Source organism: Ciconia boyciana, chromosome 28, assembly GCF_034638445.1.
Source record: "Ciconia boyciana chromosome 28, ASM3463844v1, whole genome shotgun sequence".
Taxonomy (NCBI): domain Eukaryota; kingdom Metazoa; phylum Chordata; class Aves; order Ciconiiformes; family Ciconiidae; genus Ciconia; species Ciconia boyciana.
Window position 1 is genome coordinate 1425680 of NC_132961.1, and position 25292 is coordinate 1450971.

Sequence of the window (25292 nt, forward strand, 5' to 3'; positions counted from 1 at the left end):
CAAAGGGACCCCCAGAGGGACACCCCAAAGGGACCCCCAAATTGACCCCCCAAAGGGACCCCCAAGGACACCCCAAAGGACCCCCCAAAGGGACCCCCGAAAGGACCCCGAAAGGGACCCCAAAGGAAGCCCCCAGAGGGACCCGCCCCGAAGGGACCCCCAAAGTGACCCCCAAATTGACCCCAAGGGACCCCCAGAGGGACACCCCAAAGGGACCCCCCCCAAAGGGACCCCAAAGGGAAGCCCCCAAAGTGACCCCAAAGGGAACCCCCCAAAGGGACCTCCAAAGGGAACCCCAAAGGGAACCCCCAAAGGGACCCCAAAGGGACCCTCCAAGGGACCCTCCCAAGGGACCCCCAAAGGGACCCCAAGGGACCCCCCAAAGTGACCCCAAAGGGAACCCCCCCAAAGGGACCCCCAAAAGGGAACCCCGGAGGGACCTCCCAAAGGGACCCCAAAGGAACCCCCAAATGTGACCCCCCAAAGGGACCCCCCACAGTGACCCCCAACTGTGCCCCCCAAATCACCCCCAACCTTGCCCCCCAACCCCGACCCCCAAATCACCCCAAACTGACCCCCCCCAGGAGCTGCCCCGGCCCTGCAGGAGCTGCTGGGATTGGGGGCCCCCGAGCCCCCCCGGAGCCGCCGCACCCCGAGAGCGCCGGGACCCCCCTCCTCCCCTGAGGGACCCCCATTTTAGGGGGGGCCCCCCCACACCTTCATTGGGGGCCCTCCCCCCCCCGGGGGGGTGTTTTGGGGGCCCCCCCCGTGCTGCATTAAAGCTGTTGGTGGCGCCCGGCCTGGGGGGGCTTCTGGGGGGACCCGGGCGGCGCCGATCCCCGCCCCCCAGGGACCCCAAACCAGTACAGGCACCCCCAAACCAGTACGGACAGCCCCAAACCAGTATAGAGACCCTCAAACCAGTACAGACAGTCCCAAACCAGTACAGGGACCTCCAAACCAGTATAGAGACCCCCAAACCAGTATGGACAGCCCCAAACCAGTATAGAGACCCCCAAACCAGTACAGGGACCCCCAAACCAGTATGGACAGCCCCAAACCAGTATAGAGACCCCCAAACCAGTACAGGGACCCCCAAACCAGTATGGACAGCCCCAAACCAGTATGGACACCCCCAAACCAATATAGAGGCCCCCAAACCAGTATAGACACCCCAAACCAGTATAGAGACCCCCAAACCAGTACAGGCACCTCCAAACCAGTATAGAGACCCCCAAATCAGTATGGACAGCCCCAAACCAGTATAGAGACCCCCAAACCAGTACAGGCAGCCCCAAACCAGTATGGACAGCCCCAAACCAGTATAGAGACCCCCAAACCAGTACAGGGACCCCCAAACCAGTATGGACAGCCCCAAACCAGTACAGGGACCCCCAAACCAGTACAGAGACCCCCAAACCAGTACGGACAGCCCCAAACCAGTACAGGGACCCCCAAACCAGTATGGACAGCCCCAAACCAGTATAGAGACCCCCAAACCAGTACAGGGACCCCCAAACATTGCGGATACTGGGGGGGGCACTGGGAGTTACTGGGCGGTTACTGGGGATACTGGGGGGGGGCAGAGCGTTACTGGGAGCCCTGGGGGAGCCCTGCGGGGGTTACTGGGAGCACTGGGAGGGCACTGGGGGGGTTACTGGGAGCACTGGGGGGGTTACTGGGAACACTGGGGGTTACTGGGAGCACTGGGGGCCCCGCCCACCCCACCGTAGCCCCCGACGGAGACTCCGCCCACCCCGGCGCAGGCCCCGCCCCCTCGCACCCACCCCGGAACTGCGGGTCTCAACACTCCAATCAGCAGGCGCGAACCGGGCGGCGGCCCCGCCCACGCTGCGGGGGCGGGCCAATCAGTGGGGGCGCTGGCGGCGGAGGCGGGGCTGGAGGTGACCGGCGAGGGGCGCGTCCAATGAGGCTGCGGCGGGGACGAGGGGGCGGGGAGGGGAGCGTCACGCCCAACCAGTGGGCGTGACCATTTCCGACCTTACAGTAAGCACGGCCAATCAAAAGGAGGCGTGGGGGCGGGCCGGCGAGCTTCAGCCAATAGAAACAGAGGGCGGGCGGGCCTTCTCGTGAAGGAGCGTCGCTCCACCAATGGGGCCAGCAGGACTGCTGAGCAGGAGAAGGCGGGTCTGCCTGTGATTGACGGGCGGCGGCGCCAACGCGGAGGCGTTGGGGGCGGCTCGGCGGCGGCGCCGCCCAATGGGAACGGCGGCGCTGTTGTGAGTGGCGGCGGCAGCGGCCAATGGGAGCTGGCGTCGACCGGCGGTGGCGGTAGCGGCGGCGGCGCAGGGCGGCCGGAGCGGTCCGGGGCAGGTGGGAGCGGGGCCGGGCCGGGCCGGGCCGGAGCGAGGGGCCGCCGCGATGCCGGCCGTGTCCAAGGGCGACGGGATGCGGGGGCTGGCGGTCTTCATCTCCGACATCCGCAACTGTGAGCGGGGCGGGGAAAGGGGCGGGCGGGGGCCCCGGAGGGGAGAGGGGCGGCCGGGGAGGTCCCCGAGAGGGAACGGGGGGATTTCTGAGGAGAAAAAGGCCGGTTTAGGGGGCCCTGAGAGGGGAGGAGGCGTTGTGAGGGGGCTGTGAGGGGGAGAAGCTATTTCTGAGGAGAAAAGCTCCATTTTGGGGGTGTCTGAGGGGAAAAGGGAGGTTTTGGGGGGTCTGTGGGAAGGAGGGGGTATTTCTGAGGAGAAAAGATGCGGGTTTGGGGGTGTTTGAGAGGAAAAGGCAGGGTTTGAGGGTCCGTGCAGGGGGGAGGAGGCCGTTTGGGGGGCTGGAGGGGAGAAGCTATTTCTGAGGAGAAAAGGGCCATTTTGGGGGTGTCGGTGAGGCCAGGAGGCGGTTTTGGGGGGCTGTGAGGGGAGAAGCGATCTGGGGGGCTTTGAGAAAGAATAAGGGGTTTCTGAGGAGAAAAGGTGGGGTTTGGGGGCTCTGAGGGGAGATGATATTTTTGAGGAGAAAAGGTCCGGTTTGGGGGGCTCTGAGGGGACGGGGGCTGTGAGGGGGCGGATGAAGTATTTCTGAGGAGAAAAGATGCGTTTTGGGGGTCTATGAGGAGAAAAGTTGGGGTTTGGGGGTCCCTGAGGGGGAAGGGAGGCGGTTTGGGGAGGGTGGGAGGTATTTTTGAGGAGAAAAAAATCTGTTTTGGGGGTGTCTGAGGCAAAAAGATGGGTTTGGGGGGGGGCCTGGGGGAGTGAGGGGTATTTCTGAGGAAAAAAATCAAATTTTGGTGTCCATGAGGGAAGCAGATGGATTTTGGGGGTCCATGAGGAGGGAAGAAGCTTTTGGGGGGTTCTGGTGGGGGAGAAGGTATTTCTGAGGAGAAAGGGCCCATTTTGGGGGTTCCTGAGGGGAGAAGAGGGGTTTGGGGGTCTCTGGGAGGGAGGAGGCATTTCTGGGGAGAAAAAGTTGATTTTGGGGGCCTGTGAGGGAAAAAGTTGGAGTTTGGGGGTCTCTGAGGGGGAGGAGGCGGTTTGGGGGCTCGGGGGAGGTATTTCTGAGGAGAAAAAATGCATTTTGGGGATCTGTGAGGGCAAAACTTAGGGTTTGGGGGTTCCTGAGGGGGTTGAAGGCAGTTTGGGGGGCTCTGAGGGAAAACGGGGCGGTTTGGGGGGTCTGAGGGGAGATGGGGCAGTTTGGGGGGCTCTGAGGGAAAATGGGGACAGTTTGGGGGTCTGAGGGGAGATGGGGCAGTTTGGGGGGCTCTGAGGGAAAATGGGGACAGTTTGGGGGGCTCTGAGGGAAGAGGGGAGCAGTTTGGGGGGCTCTGAGGGAAGGGGGCAATTTGGGGGTTCTAAGGGGAGATGGGGGCAGTTTGGGGGGCTCTGAGGGAAAATGGGGACAGTTTGGGGGGCTCTGAGGGGAGATGGGGGCAGTTTTGGGGGCTCTGAGGGAAGGGGGCAATTTGGGGGCTCTGAGGGGAGATGGGGGCAGTTTGGGGGGCTCTGAGAGGAGATGAGGACAGTTGGGGGGCTCTGAGGGGAGATGGGGTGGTTCTGGAGGGTCTGAGGGAAGAGGGGAGCAGTTTTGGGGGGGCTTTGAGGGAAGATGGAGACAGTTTAGGGAGATTTGAGGGAAAAGGAGGACAGTTTTGGGGGCTCTGAGTGGAGATGGAGGCAGTTTGGGGGGTCTGAGGGGAGATGGGGCAGTTTTGGGGGGCTCTGAGGCAAGAGGGATAGTTTTGGGGGCTCTGAGGGAGGTGGGGACAGTTTGGGGGGCTTTGAGGCAAGAGGGATAGTTTTGGGGGCTCTGAAGGAAGAGGGGCACAGTTTGGGGAGAACCATTTTGGGGGCTCGGAGGGAAGAGGGGAACAGTTTTGGGAGTCTGAGGAAAGAGGGAGGCAGTTTTGGGGGCTCTGAGGGAAAATGGGGCAGTTTGGGGGGTTGAGGGAAGAGGGGGATGGTTTGGGGGGCTCTGAGGGGAGATGAGGACAGTTTTGGGGGACAGTGTTTGAGGGTCTCCGAGGGAAGAGGGGGACAGATTTGGGGGGCTCTGAGGGGAGATGGGGCAGTTTTGGGTGGGCAGTTTTGGGGGCTCTGAGGGAAGAGGGGATGGTTTTGGGGGGACAGTTTTGGGGGGCTCTGAGGGGAGATGGGGCAGTTTTGGGGGGACATTCCCCTCTTCTTTCGCCCACCCCCCTGCCCCAGGCAAGAGCAAAGAGGCCGAGAACAAGCGCATCAACAAGGAGCTGGCCAACATCCGCTCCAAATTCAAGGGTGGGTGTGGGGGGGCCGTGGGGGCTCCCCCTCCACAACCCCCCAAGGGCCCCTGCAAACTCCCCTCCCCACCGCTGTCCCCCCTTTCCCCCCAGGGGACAAAGCCCTGGACGGTTACAGCAAGAAGAAATACGTCTGCAAGCTGCTCTTCATCTTTCTCCTGGGCCACGACATCGACTTCGGGCACATGGAAGCCGTCAACTTGCTCAGCTCCAACAAATACACCGAGAAGCAGATCGTGAGCGGGGAAAACGGGGGTCCCCGAGGGGTTTTGGGGGTGTCCCACGCCCCTGACACCCGGCTGCGTGTCCCCCCCTTTTTCCAGGGGTACCTGTTCATCTCGGTGCTGGTGAACTCCAACAGCGAATTGATCCGCTTGATCAATAACGGGATCAAGAACGACCTGGCCAGCCGCAACCCCACCTTCATGTGCCTGGCCCTGCACTGCATCGCCAACGTCGGCAGCCGCGAGATGGCCGAGGCCTTCGCCGCCGAGGTGCCCCGCGTCCTGGTGGCGGGGTGAGCCCCGGCGGGGGGGACTGGGGGAGACTGGGAGAGACTGGGAGGCCTTAGGGGAGGTCCCAGGGGGCGTTACGGGGGGATAGCAGGGGCCTCGGGGGGTACTGGGGATACTGGAGGCCTCAGAGGGCTACTGGGGAGGCACTGGGGTTCCTGGGGGCTGCTGGGGGAGCACTGGGGTTCCTGGGGATACTGGAGGCCGCAGAGGGGCTGCTGGGGGCCACTGGGGTTCCTGGGGGCTACTGGGGGCTGCTGGGGGGCACTGGGGTTCCTGGGGGCTACTGGAGGCCGCAGAGGGGCTGCTGGGGGAGCACTGGGGTTCCTGGGGGATACTGGAGGCCGCAGGGGGCTGCTGGGGGACACTGGGGTTCCTGGGGGCTGCTGGGGGGCACTGGGGTTTCTGGGGGCTACTGGAGGCCCCAGGGGGCTGCTGGGGGCACTGGGGTTCCTGGGGGCTACTGGAGGCCGCAGAGGGGCTGCTGGGGAGCACTGGGGTTCCTGGGGGCTACTGGAGGCCGCAGGGGGCTGCTGGGGGGCACTGGGGTTCCTGGGGGGCTACTGGAGGCCTCAGGGGCTGCTGGGGGGCACTGGGGTTCCTGGGGGCTACTGGAGGCCTCAGGGGGCTGCTGGGGGGCACTGGGGTTCCTGGGGGCTGCTGGGAGGATACTGGAGGCCTCAGGAGGCTACTGGGGGACTCCGGGGTTCCTGGGGTTACTGGGAGGATACTGGAGGCCCCAGAGGGGCTGCTGGGGGCTACTGGAGGTTCCTCGGGGGGTACTAGGAGATGCTGGAGGCTCCAGAGGGGCTGCTGGGGTGGCACTGGGGTTCCTGGGGTTTACTGGGGGATACTGGAGGCCGCAGGGGGCTGCTGCAGGGGCACTGGGGTTCCTGGGGGCTACTGGGGGATACTGGAGGCCCTAGGGGGCTGCTGGGGGCACACTGGGGTTCCTGGGGGTTACTGGGGGATACTGGAGGCTTCAGGGGCTGCTGGGGTGATACTGGAGGCCCCAAGGGGGTTCCTGGGGGATACTGGATGCCGCAGGGGGCTGCTGGGGGAGCACTGGGGTTCCTGGGAGGTACTGGGGGCATAGTGGAGGCCCCAGGGGGATTAGTGGGGTGTTACTGGGGATACTGGGGGGCACTGGGGGAGACTGGAGGCCTCAGGGGGTTACTGGGATACTGGAGAGGGCCAGGGGGTTATTGGGGGGCACTGGGGAGACTGGAGGCCCCAGAGAGGCTGCTGGGGGGCAGTGGGATTCCTGGGGCGTTACTGGGAGATACTGGATGCCCCAGGCGGAATACTGGGGTGTAACTGGGGATGCTGAGGGGATATTGGAGGCCCCAGCAGGGGGTTACTGGGGGAGCACTGGGGTTCCTGGGGAGACTGGAGGCCCCAGGGGAGCTGCTGGGGGACACTGGGGTTACTGGGGGAGACTGGAGGCCCCAGGGGTTACTGGGGGGCACTGGGGAGAGTGGAGGCCCCAGGGGGTTACTGGGGGACACAGGGGTTACTGAGGGGCACTGGGAGTTACTGGGGAGACTGGAGGCCCCAGGGCATTACTGGGGGACACAGGGGTTACTGGGGGAGACTGGAGGCCCTAGGGGTTACTGGGGGACACAGGGGGTTACTGAGGGGGCACTGGGAGTTACTGGGGAGATGCTGGAGTCCCCAGGGGGTTACTGGGGTGGCACTGGGGTTACTGGGGAGAGTGGAGTCCCCAGGGGTTACTGGGGGGACACAGGGGTTACTGGGGAGAGTGGAGTCCCCAGGGGGTTACTGGGGGACACAGGGGTTACTGGGGAGACTGGAGGCCCTAGGGGGTTACTGGGGGGACACAGGGGTTACTGAGGGGGCACTGGGAGTTACTGGGGAGAGTGGAGTCCCCAGGGGTTACTGGGGGACACAGGGGTTACTGGGGGAGACTGGAGTCCCCAGGAGGTTACTGGGGGGCACTGGGGGAGAGTGGAGTCCCCAGGGGTTACTGGGGGACACAGGGGTTACTGGGGGAAACTGGAGGCCCCAAGGGGTTACTGGGGGGACACAGGGGGTTACTGAGGGGGCACTGGGAGTTACTGGGGAGAGTGGAGTCCCCAGGGGTTACTGGGGGACACAGGGGTTACTGGGGAGACTGGAGTCCCCAGGAGGTTACTGGGGGGCACTGGGGGAGAGTGGAGTCCCCAGGGGGTTACTGGGGGGACACAGGGGTTACTGGGGAGAGTGGAGTCCCCAGGGGGTTACTGGGGGACACAGGGGGTTACTGAGGGGGCACTGGGAGTTACTGGGGAGAGTGGAGTCCCCAGAGAGGTTACTGGGGGACACAGGGGTTACTGGGGAGACTGGAGTCCCCAGGAGGTTACTGGGGGCACTGGGGAGAGTGGAGTCCCCAGGGGGTTACTGGGGTGACACAGGGGTTACTGAGGGAGACTGGAGGCCCTAGGGGGTTACTGGGGGACACAGGGGTTACTGAGGGGGCACTGGGAGTTACTGGGGAGAGTGGAGTCCCCAGGGGGTTACTGGGGGGACACAGGGGTTACTGGGGAGACTGGGGTCCCCAGGAGGTTACTGGGGGCACTGGGGAGAGTGGAGTCCCCAGGGGGTTACTGGGGGGACACAGGGGTTACTGGGGAGACTGGAGGCCCTAGGGGGTTACTGGGGGACACAGGGGTTACTGAGGGGGCACTGGGAGTTACTGGGGGAGAGTGGAGTCCCCAGGGGGTTACTGGGGGGACACAGGGGGTTACTGGGGAGACTGGAGTCCCCAGGAGGTTACTGGGGGGCACTGGGGGAGAGTGGAGTCCCCAGGGGGTTACTGGGGGACACAGGGGGTTACTGGGGAGACTGGAGTCCCCAGGGGGTTACTGGGGGACACAGGGGGTTACTGGGGAGACTGGAGGCCCTAGGGGTTACTGGGGGGACACAGGGGGTTACTGAGGGGCACTGGGAGTTACTGGGGGAGACTGGAGTCCCCAGGGGGTTACTGGGGGGACACAGGGGGTTACTGGGGAAGACTGGAGTCCCCAGGGGGTTACTGGGGGGCACTGGGGAGAGTGGAGTCCCCAGGGGTTACTGGGGGACACAGGGGGTTACTGGGGAGACTGGAGTCCCCAGGGGTTACTGGGGGGCACTGGGGGTTACTGGGGAGACTGGAGTCCCCAGGGGTTACTGGGGTTACTGAGGGGGCACTGGGGGTTACTGGGGAGACTGGAGTCCCCAGGGGTTACTGGGGACACAGGGGTTACTGGGGAGACTGGAGTCCCCAGAGGGTTACTGGGGGGACACAGGGGGTTACTGGGGGAGACTGGAGTCCCCAGGGGGTTACTGGGGGTTACTGGGGGAGAGTGGAGGCCTCAGAGGGTTACTGGGGGGGCACTGGGGGTTACTGGGGGAGACTGGAGGTCGCAGGAGGGTTACTGGGGAGTTACTGGGAGGGCCCTGGGGGTTACTGGGGTGCCTGGGGGGGTGGTGGAGCGTGCCTGGGGTCCCTGGAGTCCCCAGGGCGGGGGGTGGCTGAGCGCTGCCCGCTGCCCGCAGGGACACGATGGACAGCGTGAAGCAGAGCGCGGCGCTCTGCCTGCTGCGCCTGCACAAGGCCTGTCCCGACCTGGTGCCCGTCGGGGAGTGGACGGCGCGCGTGGTGCACCTCCTCAACGACCAGCACATGGTAGGGACCCGCCGCCCCCTCCCGCCCCCCCGCCCGGGCCGTGGTACGGCCCACTGTCACCCGCTGCCACCCGCGGTGACACTGGCACCCCCCGCCCGGGCTGTGGTATGGCCCACTGGCACCCACTGTCACCCCCCGCCCGGGCTGTGGTATGGCCCACTGGCACCCACTGGCACCCCCCGCCCGGGCTGTGGTATGGCCCACTGGCACCCCCCGCCCGGGCCGTGGTATGGCCCACTGTCACCCGCTGCCACCCGCAGTGACACTGCCACCCCCCGCCCGGGCTGTGGTACAGCCCACTGTCACCCACTGCCACCCGCGCCCGGGCTGTGGTATGGCCCACTGTCACCCGCTGCCACCCGCAGTGACACTGGCACCCCCCCGCCCGGGCTGTGGTACGGCCCACTGTCACCCACTGCCACCCCCGCCCGGGCTGTGGTACGGCCCACTGTCACCCGCTGCCACCCGCAGTGACACTGTCACCCCCCGCCTGGGCTGTGGTACGGCCCACTGTCACCCCCAGCCTGGGCTGTGGTACGGCCCACCGTCACCATCTGCCACCCGCGGTGACATTGTCACCCCCAGCTCTGGTTGTGGTACAGCCCACTTGTCATCCACTGCCCCCCTGTACCAGGTGTTGGTACAGCCCATGTGTCACTTGCTGTCCCCTGGATGGGGCTGTGATATGGCCCACGTGTCACCTACTGTCCCCCTGTATTGGGTTGTGGTACAGCCGGGGTGTCACCTGCTGTCCCCCGTACCAGGTGCTGGTACAGCCCATGTGTCACCTCCCCCATCCCTGGCTGTGGTATGGCCCTGTGTCACCACACCCCCCCCATCCCTGCCTGCGGTACAGCCCTGTGTCACCCCCCACCACCCCTCGTCCCTGCCCGTGGTATGGCCCTGTGTCACCCCCCCCATCCCTGGCTGTGGTACAGCCCACTGTCACCCCCTGCCACCCCCTGTCCCTGCCCGTGGTATGGCCCTGTTTCACCCCCATCCCTGGCTGTGGTACAGCCCACTGTCACCCCTGCCACCCCCGTCCCTGCCCGTGGTATGGCCCTGTGTCACCCCCCCATCCCTGGCTGTGGTACAGCCCTGTGTCACCCCCACCACCCCCGTCCCTGCCCGTGGTATGGCCCTGTGTCACCCCCATCCCTGGCTGTGGTACAGCCCACTGTCACCCCCTGCCACCCCTGTCCCTGGCTGTGGTACAGCCCTGTGTCACCCCCACCACCCCCGTCCCTGCCCGTGGTACGGCCCTGTGTCACCCCCATCCCTGGCTGTGGTACGGCCCTGTGTCACCCCACCCCCCCCCGTCCCTGGCCGTGGTATGGCCCTGTGTCACCCCCCCATCCCTGGCTGTGGTACAGCCCTGTGTCACCCCCACCCCCCCGTCCCTGGCCGTGGTACAGTCCAGCCCCAGGCCCTGCCCTGTGTCACCCCTCCAGCCCCCCCCCCCCCCCGTGTCCCTTCTGTGTCCCCAGGGGCTCTGCCCCTGACCCCTCCGTGGCCACGTGCCCCCGTGTCCCCCCCAGGCCCTGTCCCCTTGTGTCCCCAAGGGCCGTGTCCCCTTGTGTCCCCCCAGGAGCTGTGTCCCCTTCATGTCATCGTGTCCCCAGGGGCCACATCCCCTCGTGTCACCCCCTCCCAGGGGCCTTGTCCCCTTCCACGTCCCCCAGGCTGTGTCCCCTGATGTCCCCAAGGGCCGTGTCCCCTTCCACATCGTGTCCCCCCCAGGCCACGTCCCCTCTTGTCCCCAAGGGCCGTGTCCCTTTGTGTCCCCTTTTCCCAGAGCCGTGTCCCCCCCCAGGGCCATGTCCCCTTGTGTCCCCAAAGGCCATGTCCCCTCGTGTCACCCCCTCCCAGGGGCCTTGTCCCCCTCCACGTCCCCCAGGCCACGTCCCCTTGTGTCCTCTCTTCCCAGGGCCATGTGTCCCCCACCCAGGGGCCACGTCCCCTTCCACGTCCCCCAGGCCATGTCCCCTCCTGTCCCCAAGGGCCCCATCCCCTTGTGTCCTCTCTTCCCAGGGCCACATCCCCTCACGTCCCCAGGGGCCACGTCCCCAAGGGCCACGTCCCCCCAGGCCACGTCCCCTTCCATGTCCCCAAGGGCCACGTCCCCTCACGTCCCCAAGGGCCACGTCCCCCCAAGGGCCATGTCCCCTTCCACATCCTCCCAGGCCACGTCCCCAAGGGCCACGTCCCCTTCCACGTCCCCCAGACCGTGTCCCCTCATGTCCCCAAGGGCTGTGTCCCCTTGTGTCCTCTCTTCCCAGGGCCATGTGTGTCCCCCCCAGGGGCCACGTCCCCTCATGTCCCCAAGGGCCGTGTCCCCCCACCCAGGCCACATCCCCTCATGTCCCCAAGGGCCATGTCCCCTTGTGTCCCCCCCCAGGGGCCACGTCCCCTCACGTCCCCAAGGGCCCTGTCCCCTTCCACGTCCCCCAGGCCATGTCCCTTCATGTCCCCAAGGGCCCTGTCCCCTTGTGTCCCCCTCCCATGGCCATGTCCCCTTGTGTCCTCTCTTTCCGTGGCCATGTCCCCTTGTGTCCCCAAGGGCCGTGTCCCCTCTTCCCAGGGCTGTGTCCCCCCCAGTGGCCATGTCCCCTTCCACGTCCCCCCAGGCCATGTCCCCTCCTGTCCCCAAGGGCCCTGTCCCCTTGTGTTCTCTCTTCCCAGGGCCACGTCCCCTCACGTCCCCAGGGGCCACGTCCCCTCACGTCCCCAAGGGCCACGTCCCCTTCCACGTCCCCCAGGCCACGTCCCCTCCTGTCCCCAAGGGCCCCGTCCCCTTGTGTCCTCTCTTCCCAGGGCCATGTGCCCCCCCCCCCAGGGGCCACGTCCCCTTCCACGTCCCCAGGGGCCACGTCCCCTCACGTCCCCAGGGGCCACGTCCCCAAGGGCCACGTCCCCCAAGGGCCATGTCCCCTTCCACGTCCCCAAGGGCCACGTCCCCCAGGCCACGTCCCCTTCCACGTCCCCAAGGGCCATGTCCCCTTCCACATCCTCCCAGGCCACGTCCCCAAGGGCCACGTCCCCTTCCACGTCCCCCCAGGCCGTGTCCCCTCATGTCCCCAAGGGCCCCATCCCCTTGTGTTCTCTCTTCCCAGGGCCATGTGTCCCCCTCCCAGGGGCCATGTCCCCAAGGGCCACGTCCCCCCAGGCCACGTCCCCTCCTGTCCCCAAGGGCCCTGTCCCCTTGTGTCCTCTCTTCCCAGGGCCATGTGTCCCCCCCCCAGGGGCCACGTCCCCTTCCACGTCCCCAAGGGCCACGTCCCCTCACGTCCCCAAGGGCCCTGTCCCCTTGTGTCCCCCTCCCATGACCACGTCCCCTTGTGTCCTCTCTTTCCGTGGCCACGTCCCCTCCTGTCCCCAAGGCTCACATCCCCAAGTGCCACGTCCCCTCTTCCCAGGGCCGTGTCCCCCTCCCAGTGGCCACGGCCCCTTCCACCTCCCCCGCCCCCCGCCGCGTCCCCTGTCCCCGCGCCCCCACGCTGTCCCTGTCCCCAGGGGGTGGTGACAGCGGCCGTCAGCCTCATCACCTGCCTCTGCAAGAAGAACCCCGACGACTTCAAGACCTGCGTCTCCCTCGCCGTCTCCCGCCTCAGCCGGGTGAGCCCCCCCCCGCTCGGGCTGGGGCGGGGGGGGGTCCCCAACACTTGGGGACCCCCCCTGAACCTCCGATGTCCCCTCCTGTCCCCTCCTGTGCCTGTCCCCCCCCCCCAGATCGTCTCCTCGGCCTCCACGGACCTGCAGGATTACACCTACTACTTCGTGCCGGCCCCCTGGCTCTCCGTCAAGCTCCTGCGCCTGCTCCAGTGCTACCCCCCCCGGGTAGGGACCCCCCCACCCTTGGGTGCCCCCCCGCCCCCCAGATCCCTGGGTGCCTGCCCCGGCCCTGCCTCGGTGGCCCCCCGGACCCCTCTGTGTAGGGAGCCCCCGGGTGTCCCCCTATGCCCCCCTGGACCCCACCTGGGTGACCCCACACCACGGACCCCCTGGGTGTCTGGGTGGCCCCCCACCCACCGCTCCGGACCCCCAGGCACCTGGGTGCCCCCCCGTCCCCGTCCCCTGGGTGTCCCCCTGAACCCCCTGTGGAGGGACCCCCAGGTGTCCCCCTATGCCCCCCTGGACCCCACCGGGGTGTCCCCCAGACCCCCTGGGTGCCTGGGTGTCCCCCATGCCCCCCCCCAGACCCCCTGGGTGCTTGGGTGGCCCCCCATGCCCTCCCCTCCTCGACCCGCCTGGGTGGCCCCCCGGACCCCCTGTGTAGGGACCCCCAGGTGTCCCCCCTGCCGCCCTGGACCCCACCTGGGTGACCCCACACCCCAGACCCCCTGGGTGCCTGGGTGTCCCCCGTGCCCCCGATCCCCTGGGTGCCTGGGTGGCCCCCATGCCCCCCGCCCCAGACCCACCTGGGTGGCCCCCCGGACCCCCTGTATAGGGACCCCCCGGGTGTCCCCCCTGGACCCCACCTGGGTGACCCCACACCCCAGACCCCCCGGGTGTCTGGGTGCCCCCCCGGATCCCCCTGGCACTGGGGTGTCCCCCAGCCCCCTGGACTCCTGGGTCCCCTGGGTGCTTCTGGGGGTCCCCGGACTCCTGGGTCCCCACGGGTGCTGGAGGGGGTGGGGGCAGCACCCGGTCCCTGGGGTCCCCCCAGACTCCTGGGTCCCCAGGGTGCTATTGGGGGGGGTGTCCTGGTCTCCTGGGTCTCCTGGTGGGGGGTCCCTGGGTCCCCAAGGGTGCTGGGGGGTGGTGGCACCCAGGTCCCTGGGTCCTTGGGGTCCCCTGGGGGGGTCCCAGACCCCTGGGTCCCCAGGGTGCTATTGGGGGTGTCCCAGACTCCTGGGTCCCTGGGGGGTCCCTGGATCCCTGGGTCCCCACGGGTGCTGGGGGGGGCAGCACCCCGGTCCCTGGGGTCGCCCCCAGACTCCTGGGTCCCCAGGGTGCTTTTGGGGGGGTCCCCAGACTCCTGGGTCCCCAGGGTGCTTTTGGGGGGGTCCCCAGACTCCTGGGTCCCCAGGGTGCTATTGGGGGGGTGTCCCAGACTCCTGGGTCCCCTGGGGGGGGTCCCTGGACCCCTGGGTCCCCACGGGGGGAGGGGGGCAGCACCCCGGTCCCTGGGGTCACCCCCAGACTCCTGTGTCCCCAGGGTGCTTTTGGGGGGTGTCCTGGTCTCCTGGGTCCCCTGGGGGGGGGGGGGTCCCTGGGTCCCCAAGGGTGCTGGAGGGGGTGGCACCCAGGTCCCTGGGTCCTTGGGGTCCCCTGGGTCCCCTGGGGGGTCCCTGGATCCCTGGGTCCCCACGGGTGCTGGGGGAGGGGGGGGCAGCACCCTGGTCCTGGGATCCCCCCAGACTCCTGGGTCCCCAGGGTACTATTGGGGGGTGTCCTGGTCTCCTGGGTCTCCTGGTGGGGGGGGGTCCCTGGGTCCCCAAGGGTGCTGGGGGGGGGGTGGCACCCAGGTCCCTGGGTCCTTGGGGTCCCCTGGGGGGGTCCCCAGACCCCTGGGTCCCCAGGGTGCTATTGGGGGGTGTCCCAGACTCCTGGGTCCCCTGGGGGGGTCCCTGGATCCCTGGGTCCCCACGGGTGCTGGGGGGGGCAGCACCCGGTCCCTGGGGTCGCCCCCAGACTCCTGGGTCCCCAGGGTGCTTTTGGGGGGTCCCCAGACTCCTGGGTCCCCAGGGTGCTTTTGGGGGTCCCCAGACTCCTGGGTCCCCAGGGTGCTATTGGGGGGTGTCCCAGACTCCTGGGTCCCCTGGGGGGGTCCCTGGACCCCTGGGTCCCCACGGGGGGGAGGGGCAGCACCCCGGTCCCTGGGGTCACCCCCAGACTCCTGTGTCCCCAGGGTGCTTTTGGGGGGTGTCCTGGTCTCCTGGGTCCCCTGGGGGGGGTCCCTGGGTCCCCAAGGGTGCTGGAGGGGGTGGCACCCAGGTCCCTGGGTCCTTGGGGTCCCCTGGGTCCCCTGGGGGGGTCCCTGGATCCCTGGGTCCCCACGGGTGCTGGGGGAGGGGGGGCAGCACCCTGGTCCCTGGGATCCCCCAGACTCCTGGGTCCCCAGGGTACTATTGGGGGGTGTCCTGGTCTCCTGGGTCTCCTGGTGGGGGGTCCCTGGGTCCCCAAGGGTGCTGGGGGGGTGGCACCCAGGTCCCTGGGTCCTTGGGGTCCCCTGGGGGGGTCCCCAGACCCCTGGGTCCCCAGGGTGCTATTGGGGGTGTCCCAGACTCCTGGGTCCCCTGGGGGGGTCCCTGGATCCCTGGGTCCCCACGGGTGCTGGGGGGGGCAGCACCCGGTCCCTGGGGTCGCCCCCAGACTCCTGGGTCCCCAGGGTGCTTTTGGGGGGTCCCCAGACTCCTGGGTCCCCAGGGTGCTTTTGGGGGTCCCCAGACTCCTGGGTCCCCAGGGTGCTTTTGGGGGGTGTCCTGGTCTCCTGGGTCCCTGGGGGGGGTCCCTGGGTCCCCAAGGGTGCTGGAGGGGGGGGTGGCACCCAGGTCCCTGGGTCCTTGGGGTCCCCTGGGTCCCCCCCTGGACTTCTGTGTCCCCTGGGGGGGGTCCCCAGACCCCTGGGTCCCCAGGGTGCTATTGGGGGGGTGTCCCAGACTCCTGGGTCCCCAAGGGTGCTGGGGTGGGGGAGGGGGGCAGCACCCCGGTCCTTGGGGTGTCCGTGTGTGTGTGTCCCGTCCCGTCCCCCCCCCCCCGACAGCCGGGTCCCCTGGGTGCCCCCCCAGAGGAGGCGGCGGTGAAGGGGCGGCTGGTGGAGTGCCTGGAGACGGTGCTCAACAAGGCGCAGGAGCCCCCCAAGTCCAAGAAGGTGCAGCACTCCAACGCCAAGAACGCCATCCTCTTCGAGGCCATCAGCCTCGTCATCCACTACGACAGGTGACACCCCCGCCACCCCGCTGTCCCCCCCCGCCACCCCGCTGTGTCGTCCCCGTCACCCTGCTGTGTGTCATCCCCCCCCAGCAGGACAGGCCTCGTCCCCCACGTTCAGCCCCGTGTCGTGGGCCCTGTGCCCCCATGTAGCCTCCTGTGATGGCCCCTGTCACCCCCGATGTCCCCTGTCCCCTGCGTGTGTTCCCCGATGTCCCCTGTCACCCCCGATGTCCCCTGTCACCCCCGATGTCCCCTGTCCCTCCCTAATGTCCCTTGTCCCCTCCATGTGTTCCCCCGATGTCCCCTGTCACCCTTGATGTCCCCTGTCCCTCCTGATGTCCCCTGTCCCCTGCATGTGTTCCCCCAGTGTCCCCTGTCACTCCCCGATGTCCCCTGTCACCCCGATGTCCCCTGTCCCCTGCATGTGTTCCCCCGATGTCCCCTGTCACCCCCAATGTCCCCTGTCCCTCCCGATGTCCCTTGTCCCCTGCATGTGTTCCCCCAGTGTCCCCTGTCACCCCTCGATGTCCCCTATCCCTCCTCATGTCCCCTGTCACCCCCGATGTCCCCTGTCCCTGTATGTGTTCCCCGATGTCCCCTGTCACCCCCCGATGTCCCTTGTCCCTCCTGATGTCCCCTGTCCCCTGCATGTGTTCCCCCAATGTCCCCTGTCACCCCTGATGTCCCCTGTCCCCTGCATGTGTTCCCCAATGTCCCCTGTCACCCCAATGTCCCCTGTCCCCTGCATGTGTTCCCCGATGTCCCCTGTCACCCCCGATGTCCCCTGTCCCTCCTGATGTCCCTTGTCCCCTGCATGTGTTCCCCCAGTGTCCCCTGTCACCCCCGATGTCCCCTGTCCCCTGCATGTGTTCCCCGATGTCCCCTGTCACCCCAATGTCCCCTGTCCCTCCTGATGTTCCCTGTCCCCTGCATGTGTTCCCCGATGTCCCCTGTCACTCCCCGATGTCCCCTGTCACCCCCGATGTCCCCTGTCCCCTGCAGTCCCCCGATGTCCCCTGTCCCCTGTGTTCCCCCAGTGTCCTGTCACCCCCGATGTCCCCTGTCCCCTGCATGTGTTCCGATGTCCCCTGTCCCTGTCCCCCTGATGTCCCCTGTCCCCTGCACCCCAATGTCCCCTGTCCCTGCATGTGTCCCCATGTCCCCTGTCCCTCCTGCATCCCCATGGTGTCCCCTGTCCCCTGCGTGTTGTCCCCCATGGTGTCCCCTGTCACTCCCTAATGTCCTGTGTCCCCCATGATGTCCCCTGTCCCCCATGTGTCCCCTATGGTGTCCCCTGTCCCCCATGTGTCCCCCATGGTGTCCCCTGTCCCCCACAATGTCCTGTGTCCCCCATGGTGTCCCCTGTCCCCCACAATGTCCCCTGTCACCCCTGATGTCCCCTGTCCCCTGCATGTGTGACCCCCATGGTGTCCCCTGTCCCCCACAATGTCCTGTGTCCCCCGTGTCCCCTGTCCCCCACAATGTCCTGTGTCCCCCATGGTGTCCCTTGTCCCCCATGTGTCCCCCATGGTGTCCCCTGTCCCCCACAATGTCCTGTGTCCCCCATGGTGTCCCCATGATGTCCTGTCCCCCACAATGTCCTGTGTCCCCCATGGTGTCCCCTGTCCCCCCATGTGTCCCCCATGGTGTCCCCTGTCCCCCACAATGTCCTGTGTCCCCCATGGTGTCCCCCATGATGTGTCCCCTGTCCCCCACAATGTCCTGTGTCCCCCATGATGTCCCCTGTCCCCCATGTGTCCCCCCACGGAGCCTTTTGTCCCCTGCATGTGTCCCCCACGGCGTCCCCTGTCCCGTGCCGTGTCTCCTCTCCCCCAACGATGCCTGTTGTCCCCTGTAAGTGTCCCCCCTCCCCGGTGACACCCCTGTCCCCTCCTCAGCGAGCCCAACCTCCTGGTCCGGGCCTGCAACCAGCTGGGGCAGTTCCTGCAGCACCGCGAGACCAACCTGCGCTACCTGGCCCTGGAGTCCATGTGCGCCCTGGCCAGCTCCGAGTTCTCCCACGAGGCCGTCAAGACCCACATCGACACCGTCATCGGGGCCCTCAAGGTGAGGGGCGGGGCCTGCAGGGGTGGGCGGGGCCGGGGAGGGGCATGGGATGGGGAGGAGGGGCCTCGGCGGCTCCCAGTTGTTCCGTCAAGATCTCCATTGAGACTGTCAGTGGGGCCTTGGAGGTGAGGGGCGGGGCCTGGGAGGGGTGGGCGGGGCCTGCAGGGGTGGGCGGGGCCGGGGAGGGGCCTGGGAGGGCGGGGCCTATGCAGCTCCGAGTTGTTCCCATCAAGATCTCCATTGACACTGTCAGTGGGGCCTTGGAGGTGAGGGGCGGGGCCTGCAGGGGTGGGCGGGGCCGGGGAGGGGCATGGGATGGGGAGGAGGGGCCTCGGCGGCTCCGAGTTGTTCCCGTCAAGATCTCCATTGACACTGTCAGTGGGGCCTTGGAGGTGAGGGGCGGGGCCTGGGAGGGGTGGGCGGGGCCTGCAGGGGTGGGCGGGGCCGGGGAGGGGCGGGGCCTATGCAGCTCCGAGTTGTTCCCATCAAGATCTCCATTGACACTGTCAGTGGGGCCTTGGAGGTGAGGGGCAGGGCCTGCAGGGGTGGGCGGGGCCGGGGGAGGGGCATGGGATGGGGAGGAGGGGCCTATGCGGCTCCGAGTTGTTCCCATCAAGATCTCCATTGACACTGTCAGTGGGGCCTTTAAGGTGAGGGGCGGGGCCGGGGAGGGGTGGGGTGGGTGGGGCCTGCAGGGGTGGGCGGGGCTGGGGGGCAGGGCCTATGCAGCTCCGAGTTGTTCCCATCAAGATCTCCATTGACACTGTCAGTGGGGCCTTGGAGGTGAGGGGTGGGGTCTGGGAGGGGTGGGCGGGGCCGGGGAGGGGCCTGGGATGGGGAGGAGGGGCCTCAGCGGCTCCGAGTTGTTCCCGTCAAGATCTCCATTGACACTGTCAGTGGGGCCTTGGAGGTGAGGGGCGGGGCCTGGGAGGGGGGGCGGAGCCGGGGCGGGGCCTGGGCAGCTCCGAGTTCTCCCATGAGGCGTCAAGACATTGGGGCCCCCAAGGTGAGGGGTGGAGCCTGTGGTGGTGGGTGGGGCCTGTGGGGGTGGGCGGGGCCTGGCCACCTCCATGTTGTTCCTGTCGAGACCCCCATTGATGAGGTGAGGGGCGGGGCCTGGGGAGGTGGGCGGGGTCCTGATGGGTGGGCAGGACCCGGGGGAGAGGCGGAGCCAGCCCCAAGTCCTCCCCCATCGATGCTGTGATTGGTGCCATGGTGGGGCGGACCCCTGAGGCTGGGTGGGGCCCTGGGGGTGGAGCTTGTGTGGGGGTGGGGCCTGAGCATCATGGCTGCCCTCAAGGTGGGTGGGGCAGGGGCGTGGGGCTTTGGTGTGGAGGCGGAGCTTGATCCTCAAGGTAGGCTGAAGGGGTGGGGCCTGGTGGAGGGGGTGTGGCATCAAGGGGGCGGAGCCAGGCCTCAGGGGCGGAGCCTGGTGCTGCCTACTCTGTGCCTTCCACGGAGGGGCGGGGCCCTCACGATCAGGGGTGGAGTCTAGCCAGGAGGGTGTGGCCAAGCCTTGGTGCTGCCTCCTCCATGCTGGCCGTGGGGGCAGGGCCTGGAGGAGGGGCGGGGCTTAGTGTGCTGCCTCCTCCCTGCCAGCCAAGGCAGGGGAAGCTGGAGGGGGGTGGGGCTGTACAAAGAGGGTGGAGCCTAACAGAGGAGGCGGGGCCTCACAGGCGGGGCGGGGCCTAGCAAAGGGGTGTGGCATCATCTGGGGGTGGGGCTTTGTGCGATCTCGGTGAGATCCAAAGAGGAAAGTGAGCGGGGGGGGGGGGCTGAGCTGATGGGGCGTGGCCGCGGGGAGGGGCGTGGCCGCGGGGAGGGGCGTGGCTTACCGCCCCGCCCCGCCCCGCCCCCTGCAGACGGAGCGGGACGTGAGCGTGCGGCAGCGGGCGGCCGACCTGCTGTACGCCATGTGCGACCGCAGCACGGCCCAGCAGATCGTGGCCGAGATGCTGAGCTACCTGGAGACGGCCGACTACGCCATCCGCGAGGAGATCGTGGGTCCTGGCGCCCCCCAAACCCCCCCCGAGGAACCCCCAAACCCCCTGGGGAAACCCAAAACCTCCCCCCCCCACCCGGGAACCCCGGAAATCCCCGAGGATCCCCAAGCCCTCCAGGCACCCCCGCCAAACACCCCGGGAACCCCAACCCCCCGGGGAACCCCAAACCCCCAGGGAACCCCAAAATCCACCGGGAACCCCTAAAACCCCTCGGGGAACCCCCAAACTCCCTAGGAACCCCAAGCCCCCGGGGAACCCCCCAACCCCCTGGGAAGCCCCCAAACCCCCGGGAACCCCAAAACTCCCAGGGACCTCCAACCCCCCAGGAACCCCAAAACCCCCGGGGAACCCCAAAACTCCCAGGGACCTCCAACCCCCACGAGGGAACCCCCAAAACCCCCGGGGAACCCCAAAACTCCCAGGGACCTCCAACCCCCCAGGGAACCCCCAAAATCCCCCGGGGAACCCCTAAAACCCCTCGGGGAACCCCCAAACTCCCGAGGAACCCCAAGCCCCAGGGGAACCCCCAACCCCTGGGAAGCCCCCAAAACCCCCTGGGGAACCCCAAAACTCCCAGGGACCTCCAACCCCCCACGAGGGAACCCCAAAACCCCCGGGAAACCCCAAAACTCCCAGGGACCTCCAACCCCCCAGGGAACCCCAAAACCCCCGGGGAACCCCAATCCCCCAGGGGACACCCCTAGACACCCGGGGAGGGTCCTAGGCTCCAAGGGGACCCCCAAGGGGATGTCCCCAGACCCCTGAAGGGACCCCAAAACCTCCAAGGGGACCCCAAGGGGCATAAGGAACCCCAAAACCCCAAGGGCCCCCCTAGACCCCAAGGGGACCCTCAAAAGCCCCGAGGGACCCCAAAACCCCTGCGGAGACCCCTATGGGACCCCAAGGGCCCCTGTTAGACCCCCTGAAGGGACCCCAAAGCCCCGAGGGACCCCAAAATCCCTAAGGGGACCCCCAAAGGAGTCAAAATCCCCAAGGGGATGCTCTGATACCCCAAGGGACCCCCCAGACCCCAAGGAGACCCCTAAAAGCCCCGAGGGACCCCAAAACTTCCAAATAGACCCCTGAAAGCCCCAAAGGGACCCCCAAACCCCCAAGGCTCCTCCCCTAGACCCTAAGGGACCCCAAAAGCCCTGAGGGAGCCCCAAAACCCCTAAGGAGACCCTCAAGCGACCCCCAGAACCCCCAAGGGGTGCCCCAACACCCCAAGGCCCCCGTTAGACCCCTGAGGGGACCCCAAAAGCCCCGAGGGACCCCAAAACCCCCAAGGGGATTCCCCAACACCCCAAGGAGCCCCGTTAGACCCCTGAGGGGACCCCCAAAAGCCCTGAGGGACCCCCAAAGGCCCCCAAAACCCCCAAGGGCACCTCCCTAGACCCCAAGGGGACTCCAGAAGCCCCATGGGGAACCCCGAGACCCCAAAGACCCCCCAAAAGCACCAAGGGACCCCCAAAGGCCCCCAAAACCCCCAAGGGGATGCCCCAAGACCCCAAGGAGCCCCGTTAGACCCCTGAGGGGACCCCAAAAACCCCGAGGGACCCCAAAGGCCCCCAAAACCCCCAAGGGCACCTCCCTAGACCCCAAGGGGACTCCAGAAGCCCCATGGGGAACCCTCGAGACCCCAAAGACCCCCAAAAGCCCCGAGGGACCCCCAAAGGCCCCAAAACCCCCAAGGGGATGCCCCAAGACCCCAAGGAGCCCCGTTAGACCCCTGAGAGGACCCCCAAAAGCCCTGAGGGACCCCAAAACCCCCAAGGGGATTCCCCAACACCCCAAGGAGCCCCGTTAGACCCCTGAGGGGACCCCCAAAAGCCCTGAGGGACCCCCAAAACCCCCAAGGGGATTCCCCAACACCCCAAGGAGCCCCGTTAGACCCCTGAGGGGACCCCAAAAGCCCTGAGGGACCCCCAAAGACCCCCAAGTGGACCTCCCTAGACCCCAAGGGGACCCCAGAAGCCCCATGGGGACCCCCTGAGACCCCAAAGACCTCCCCAAAAGCCCCGAGGGACCCCAAAGGCCCCCAAAACCCCCAAGGGGATTCCCCAAGACTCCAAGGACCCCTGTTAGACCCCTGAGGGGACCCCAAAAGCCCCGAGGGACCCCAAAGGCCCCCAAAACCCCCAAGGGGATGCCCCAAGACCCCAAGGAGCCCCGTTAGACCCCTGAGAGGACCCCAAAAGCCCCGAGGGACCCCAAAGGCCCCAAAACCCCCAAGGGCACCTCCCTAGACCCCAAGGGGACTCCAGAAGCCCCATGGGGAACCCCTGAGACCCCAAAGACCCCCCAAAAGCCCCAAGGGACCCCCAAGACCCCAAGTGGACCTCCCTAGACCCCAAGGGGACCCCAGAAGCCACATGGGGACCCCTGAGACCCCAAGGAGCCCCGTTAGACCCCTGAGAGGACCCCAAAAGCCCCGAGGGACCCCCAAGACCCCAAGGGACTCCCAAAACCCCCAAGGGGATTCCCCAAGACTCCAAGGACCCCTGTTAGACCCCTGAGGGGACCCCAAAAGCCCCCAAAACCCCCAAGGGGATGCCCCAAGACCCCAAGGAGCCCCGTTAGACCCCTGAGGGGACCCCAAAAGCCCCGAGGGACTCCCAAAGGCCCCCAAAACCCCCAAGGGCACCTCCCTAGCCCCCAAGGGGACCCCAGAAACCCCTAGGGGATCCCCCCAAAGCTCCTCCCCCCCAAAAAAAAACCACCCCCCCCAGGTGCTGAAGGTGGCCATCCTGGCGGAGAAGTACGCGGTGGACTACAGCTGGTACGTGGACACCATCCTCAACCTGATCCGCATCGCGGGCGACTACGTCAGCGAGGAGGTGTGGTACCGCGTCATCCAGATCGTCATCAACCGCGACGACGTCCAGGGCTACGCCGCCAAAACCGTCTTCGAGGTGAAGAGGGGGGGGAGGAACGGGACCCAGGACCCCTCCCCCCCCTCCAATTTTTCCCTTTTTGCACCCCAAAAAAACGATCCCCGGTTCCTCATCGAAGTCTTCCCCCCGCCCCGCGTCCGTCTCGCGGCAGGCGTTGCAGGCGCCGGCGTGCCACGAGAACATGGTGAAGGTGGGGGGCTACATCCTGGGGGAATTCGGCAACCTCATCGCGGGGGACCCCCGCTCCAGGTAAGGGGGGCTGGAGGGGTGGGGACACTCGGGGGACACTCGGGGGACACTCGGCGGCCCCACTCTGGGGAGATTGGGGGTCCCTGGTGGTTTTTTTGGGGAGGTGGTGGTGTCGCCTGGGGGTGGGGGTTCCTCCCCTGGGCCCCCAAAGCCTTGAGGGTGGTTTGAGGGGGGGGGGGGGGACACACTGTGTCCTGCTGTCCCCCCCCTCTCACCCCGGTGTCCCCATGGAGTCCCCGCTGCACCCCGGGCTGGTTGGGGGGGGTCCCCAGGGTCTGTGCTGTCCCCCCGCTCTCACCTCGGTGTCCCCATGGAGTCCCCGCTGCACCCCAGGCTGGTTGGGGGGGGGGGGTCCCCAGGATCTCTGTCACCGCAAGCCGGTGGCCCCGCTGTCCCCTCAGTGTCCCCTTGCTGGTCCCTCTGCAGCGGGAGCTGGGTCAGGGGGACAGAGTCCCCGTGGAGTCCCCGACCCAGCGTCCCCACGCTGTCCCCAGTGTCCCCGCAGTGTTCAGGGTGTCCACAGGGACTCTGTCCCCTTCGGCCTGCTGTCCCCACGCTGTCCCCACGCTGTCCCCAGTGTCCCTGCAGCCCCGTGCTGAACCTCGGGCAGCCTCAGGGGCTCCACGGGGCCTCTGCCCCGGTGTCCCCAGTGTCCCCACACTGTCCCCACTGTCCCCACAGCCCGCTGGTGCAGTTCGGGCTGCTTGAGGGGCTCCATGGGGACTCTGCCCTGGTGTCCCCACTGTCCCCAGTGTCCCCTTGTGTCCCTGCAGCACCTGGGGCTGGTTCAGGGGACCCATGGGGACTCTGCCCCGGTGTCCCCACACTGTCCCCAATGTCCCCGCAGCCCGCTGGTGCAGTTCGGGCTGGTTCAGGGGCTCCACGGTGCCTCTGCCCCGGTGTCCCCAGTGTCCCCACACTGTCCCCACTGTCCCCGCAGCCCGCTGGTGCAGTTCGGGCTGGTTCAGGGGCTCCGTGGGGTCTCTCACCCAGTGTCCCCAGTGTCCCCTTGTGTCCCTGCAGCACCTGGGGCTGGTTCAGGGGACCCACGGTGCCTCTGCCCCGGTGTCCCCAGTGTCCCCACACTGTCCCCACTGTCCCCACAGCCCGCTGGTGCAGTTCGGGCTGGTTCAGGGGCTCCACGGTGCCTCTGCCCCGGTGTCCCCAGTGTCCCCACACTGTCCCCACTGTCCCCACAGCCCGCTGGTGCAGTTCGGGCTGGTTCAGGGGCTCCGTGGGGTCTCTCACCCGGTGTCCCCACTGTCCCCAGTGTCCCCTTGTGTCCCTACAGCACCTGGGGCTGGTTCAGGGGACCCATGGGGCCTCTGCCCCGGTGTCCCCAGTGTCCCCACACTGTCCCCAGTGTCCCTGCAGCCCCATGCTGAACCTTGGGCAGCCTCAGGGGCTCCACGGGGCCTCTGCCCCGGTGTCCCCAGTGTCCCCACACTGTCCCCACACTGTCCCCACTGTCCCCACAGCCCGCTGGTGCAGTTCGGGCTGTTTGAGGGGATCCACGGGGTCTCTCACCCGGTGTCCCCAATGTCCCCGCTGTCCCCAGTGTCCCCTTGTGTCCCTGCAGCACCTGGGGCTGGTTCAGGGGCTCCATGGGGCCTCTGCCCCGGTGTCCCCGGTGTCCCCACACTGTCCCCACTGTCCCCGCAGCCCGCTGGTGCAGTTCGGGCTGCTGCACTCCAAGTTCCACCTCTGCAGCGTGGCCACCCGGGCGCTGCTGCTCTCCACCTACATCAAATTCATCAACCTCTTCCCCGAGACCAAGGGCACCATCCAGGAGGTGCTGCGGGCCGGCAGCCAGCTGCGCAACGCCGACGTGGAGCTGCAGCAGCGCGCCGTCGAGTACCTCAAGCTCAGCTCCATCGCCAGCACCGACGTCCTGGTGAGCCCTGGGGACATTTGGGGACGTTTGGGGACGTCTGGGGACGTGGCAGGGATGTGGGGACTTGGGGACGGGGGCAGACGGATCCACGACGCCGACGTGGAGCTGCAGCAGCGCCGTCGAGTAGCTCCAGCTCGGCTCCATTGCCGGCACCAACATCCTGGTGAGCCCTGGGGACACCTGGGGACATTGGGGGACGTTTGGGGACATTGGGGGACATCGTATGGACATTGGGGGACATCGTAGGGACTTTGGGGGACATGGTGGGGACGTGGAGACTTGGGGACGGGGGGCAGACGGATCCATGACACCGACGTGGAGCTGCAGCAGCGCTGTCGAGTACCTCAAGCTCAGCTCCATCGCTGGCACCAACGTCCTGGTGAGCCCTGGGGACATTT

At 67.4% G+C, this 25292-nt stretch overlaps 1 protein-coding gene across 1 annotated transcript in view; it reads left to right on the forward strand.

The window, feature by feature from the left end:
- Window positions 1-2268: 2268 nt before the first annotated feature.
- AP2A1 (adaptor related protein complex 2 subunit alpha 1) overlaps window positions 2269-25292 on the forward strand; it is a 37387-nt gene continuing 14363 nt past the window's right edge. The window contains 13 exon segments of the mRNA XM_072847763.1: window positions 2269-2449; window positions 4662-4730; window positions 4826-4968; window positions 5056-5249; window positions 8782-8911; window positions 12425-12526; window positions 12641-12748; window positions 15618-15793; window positions 17686-17854; window positions 19717-19854; window positions 22587-22769; window positions 22903-23000; window positions 24663-24894. Coding sequence (XP_072703864.1) covers window positions 2383-2449; window positions 4662-4730; window positions 4826-4968; window positions 5056-5249; window positions 8782-8911; window positions 12425-12526; window positions 12641-12748; window positions 15618-15793; window positions 17686-17854; window positions 19717-19854; window positions 22587-22769; window positions 22903-23000; window positions 24663-24894 — 1809 coding nt within the window. The 5' untranslated portion in view covers window positions 2269-2382.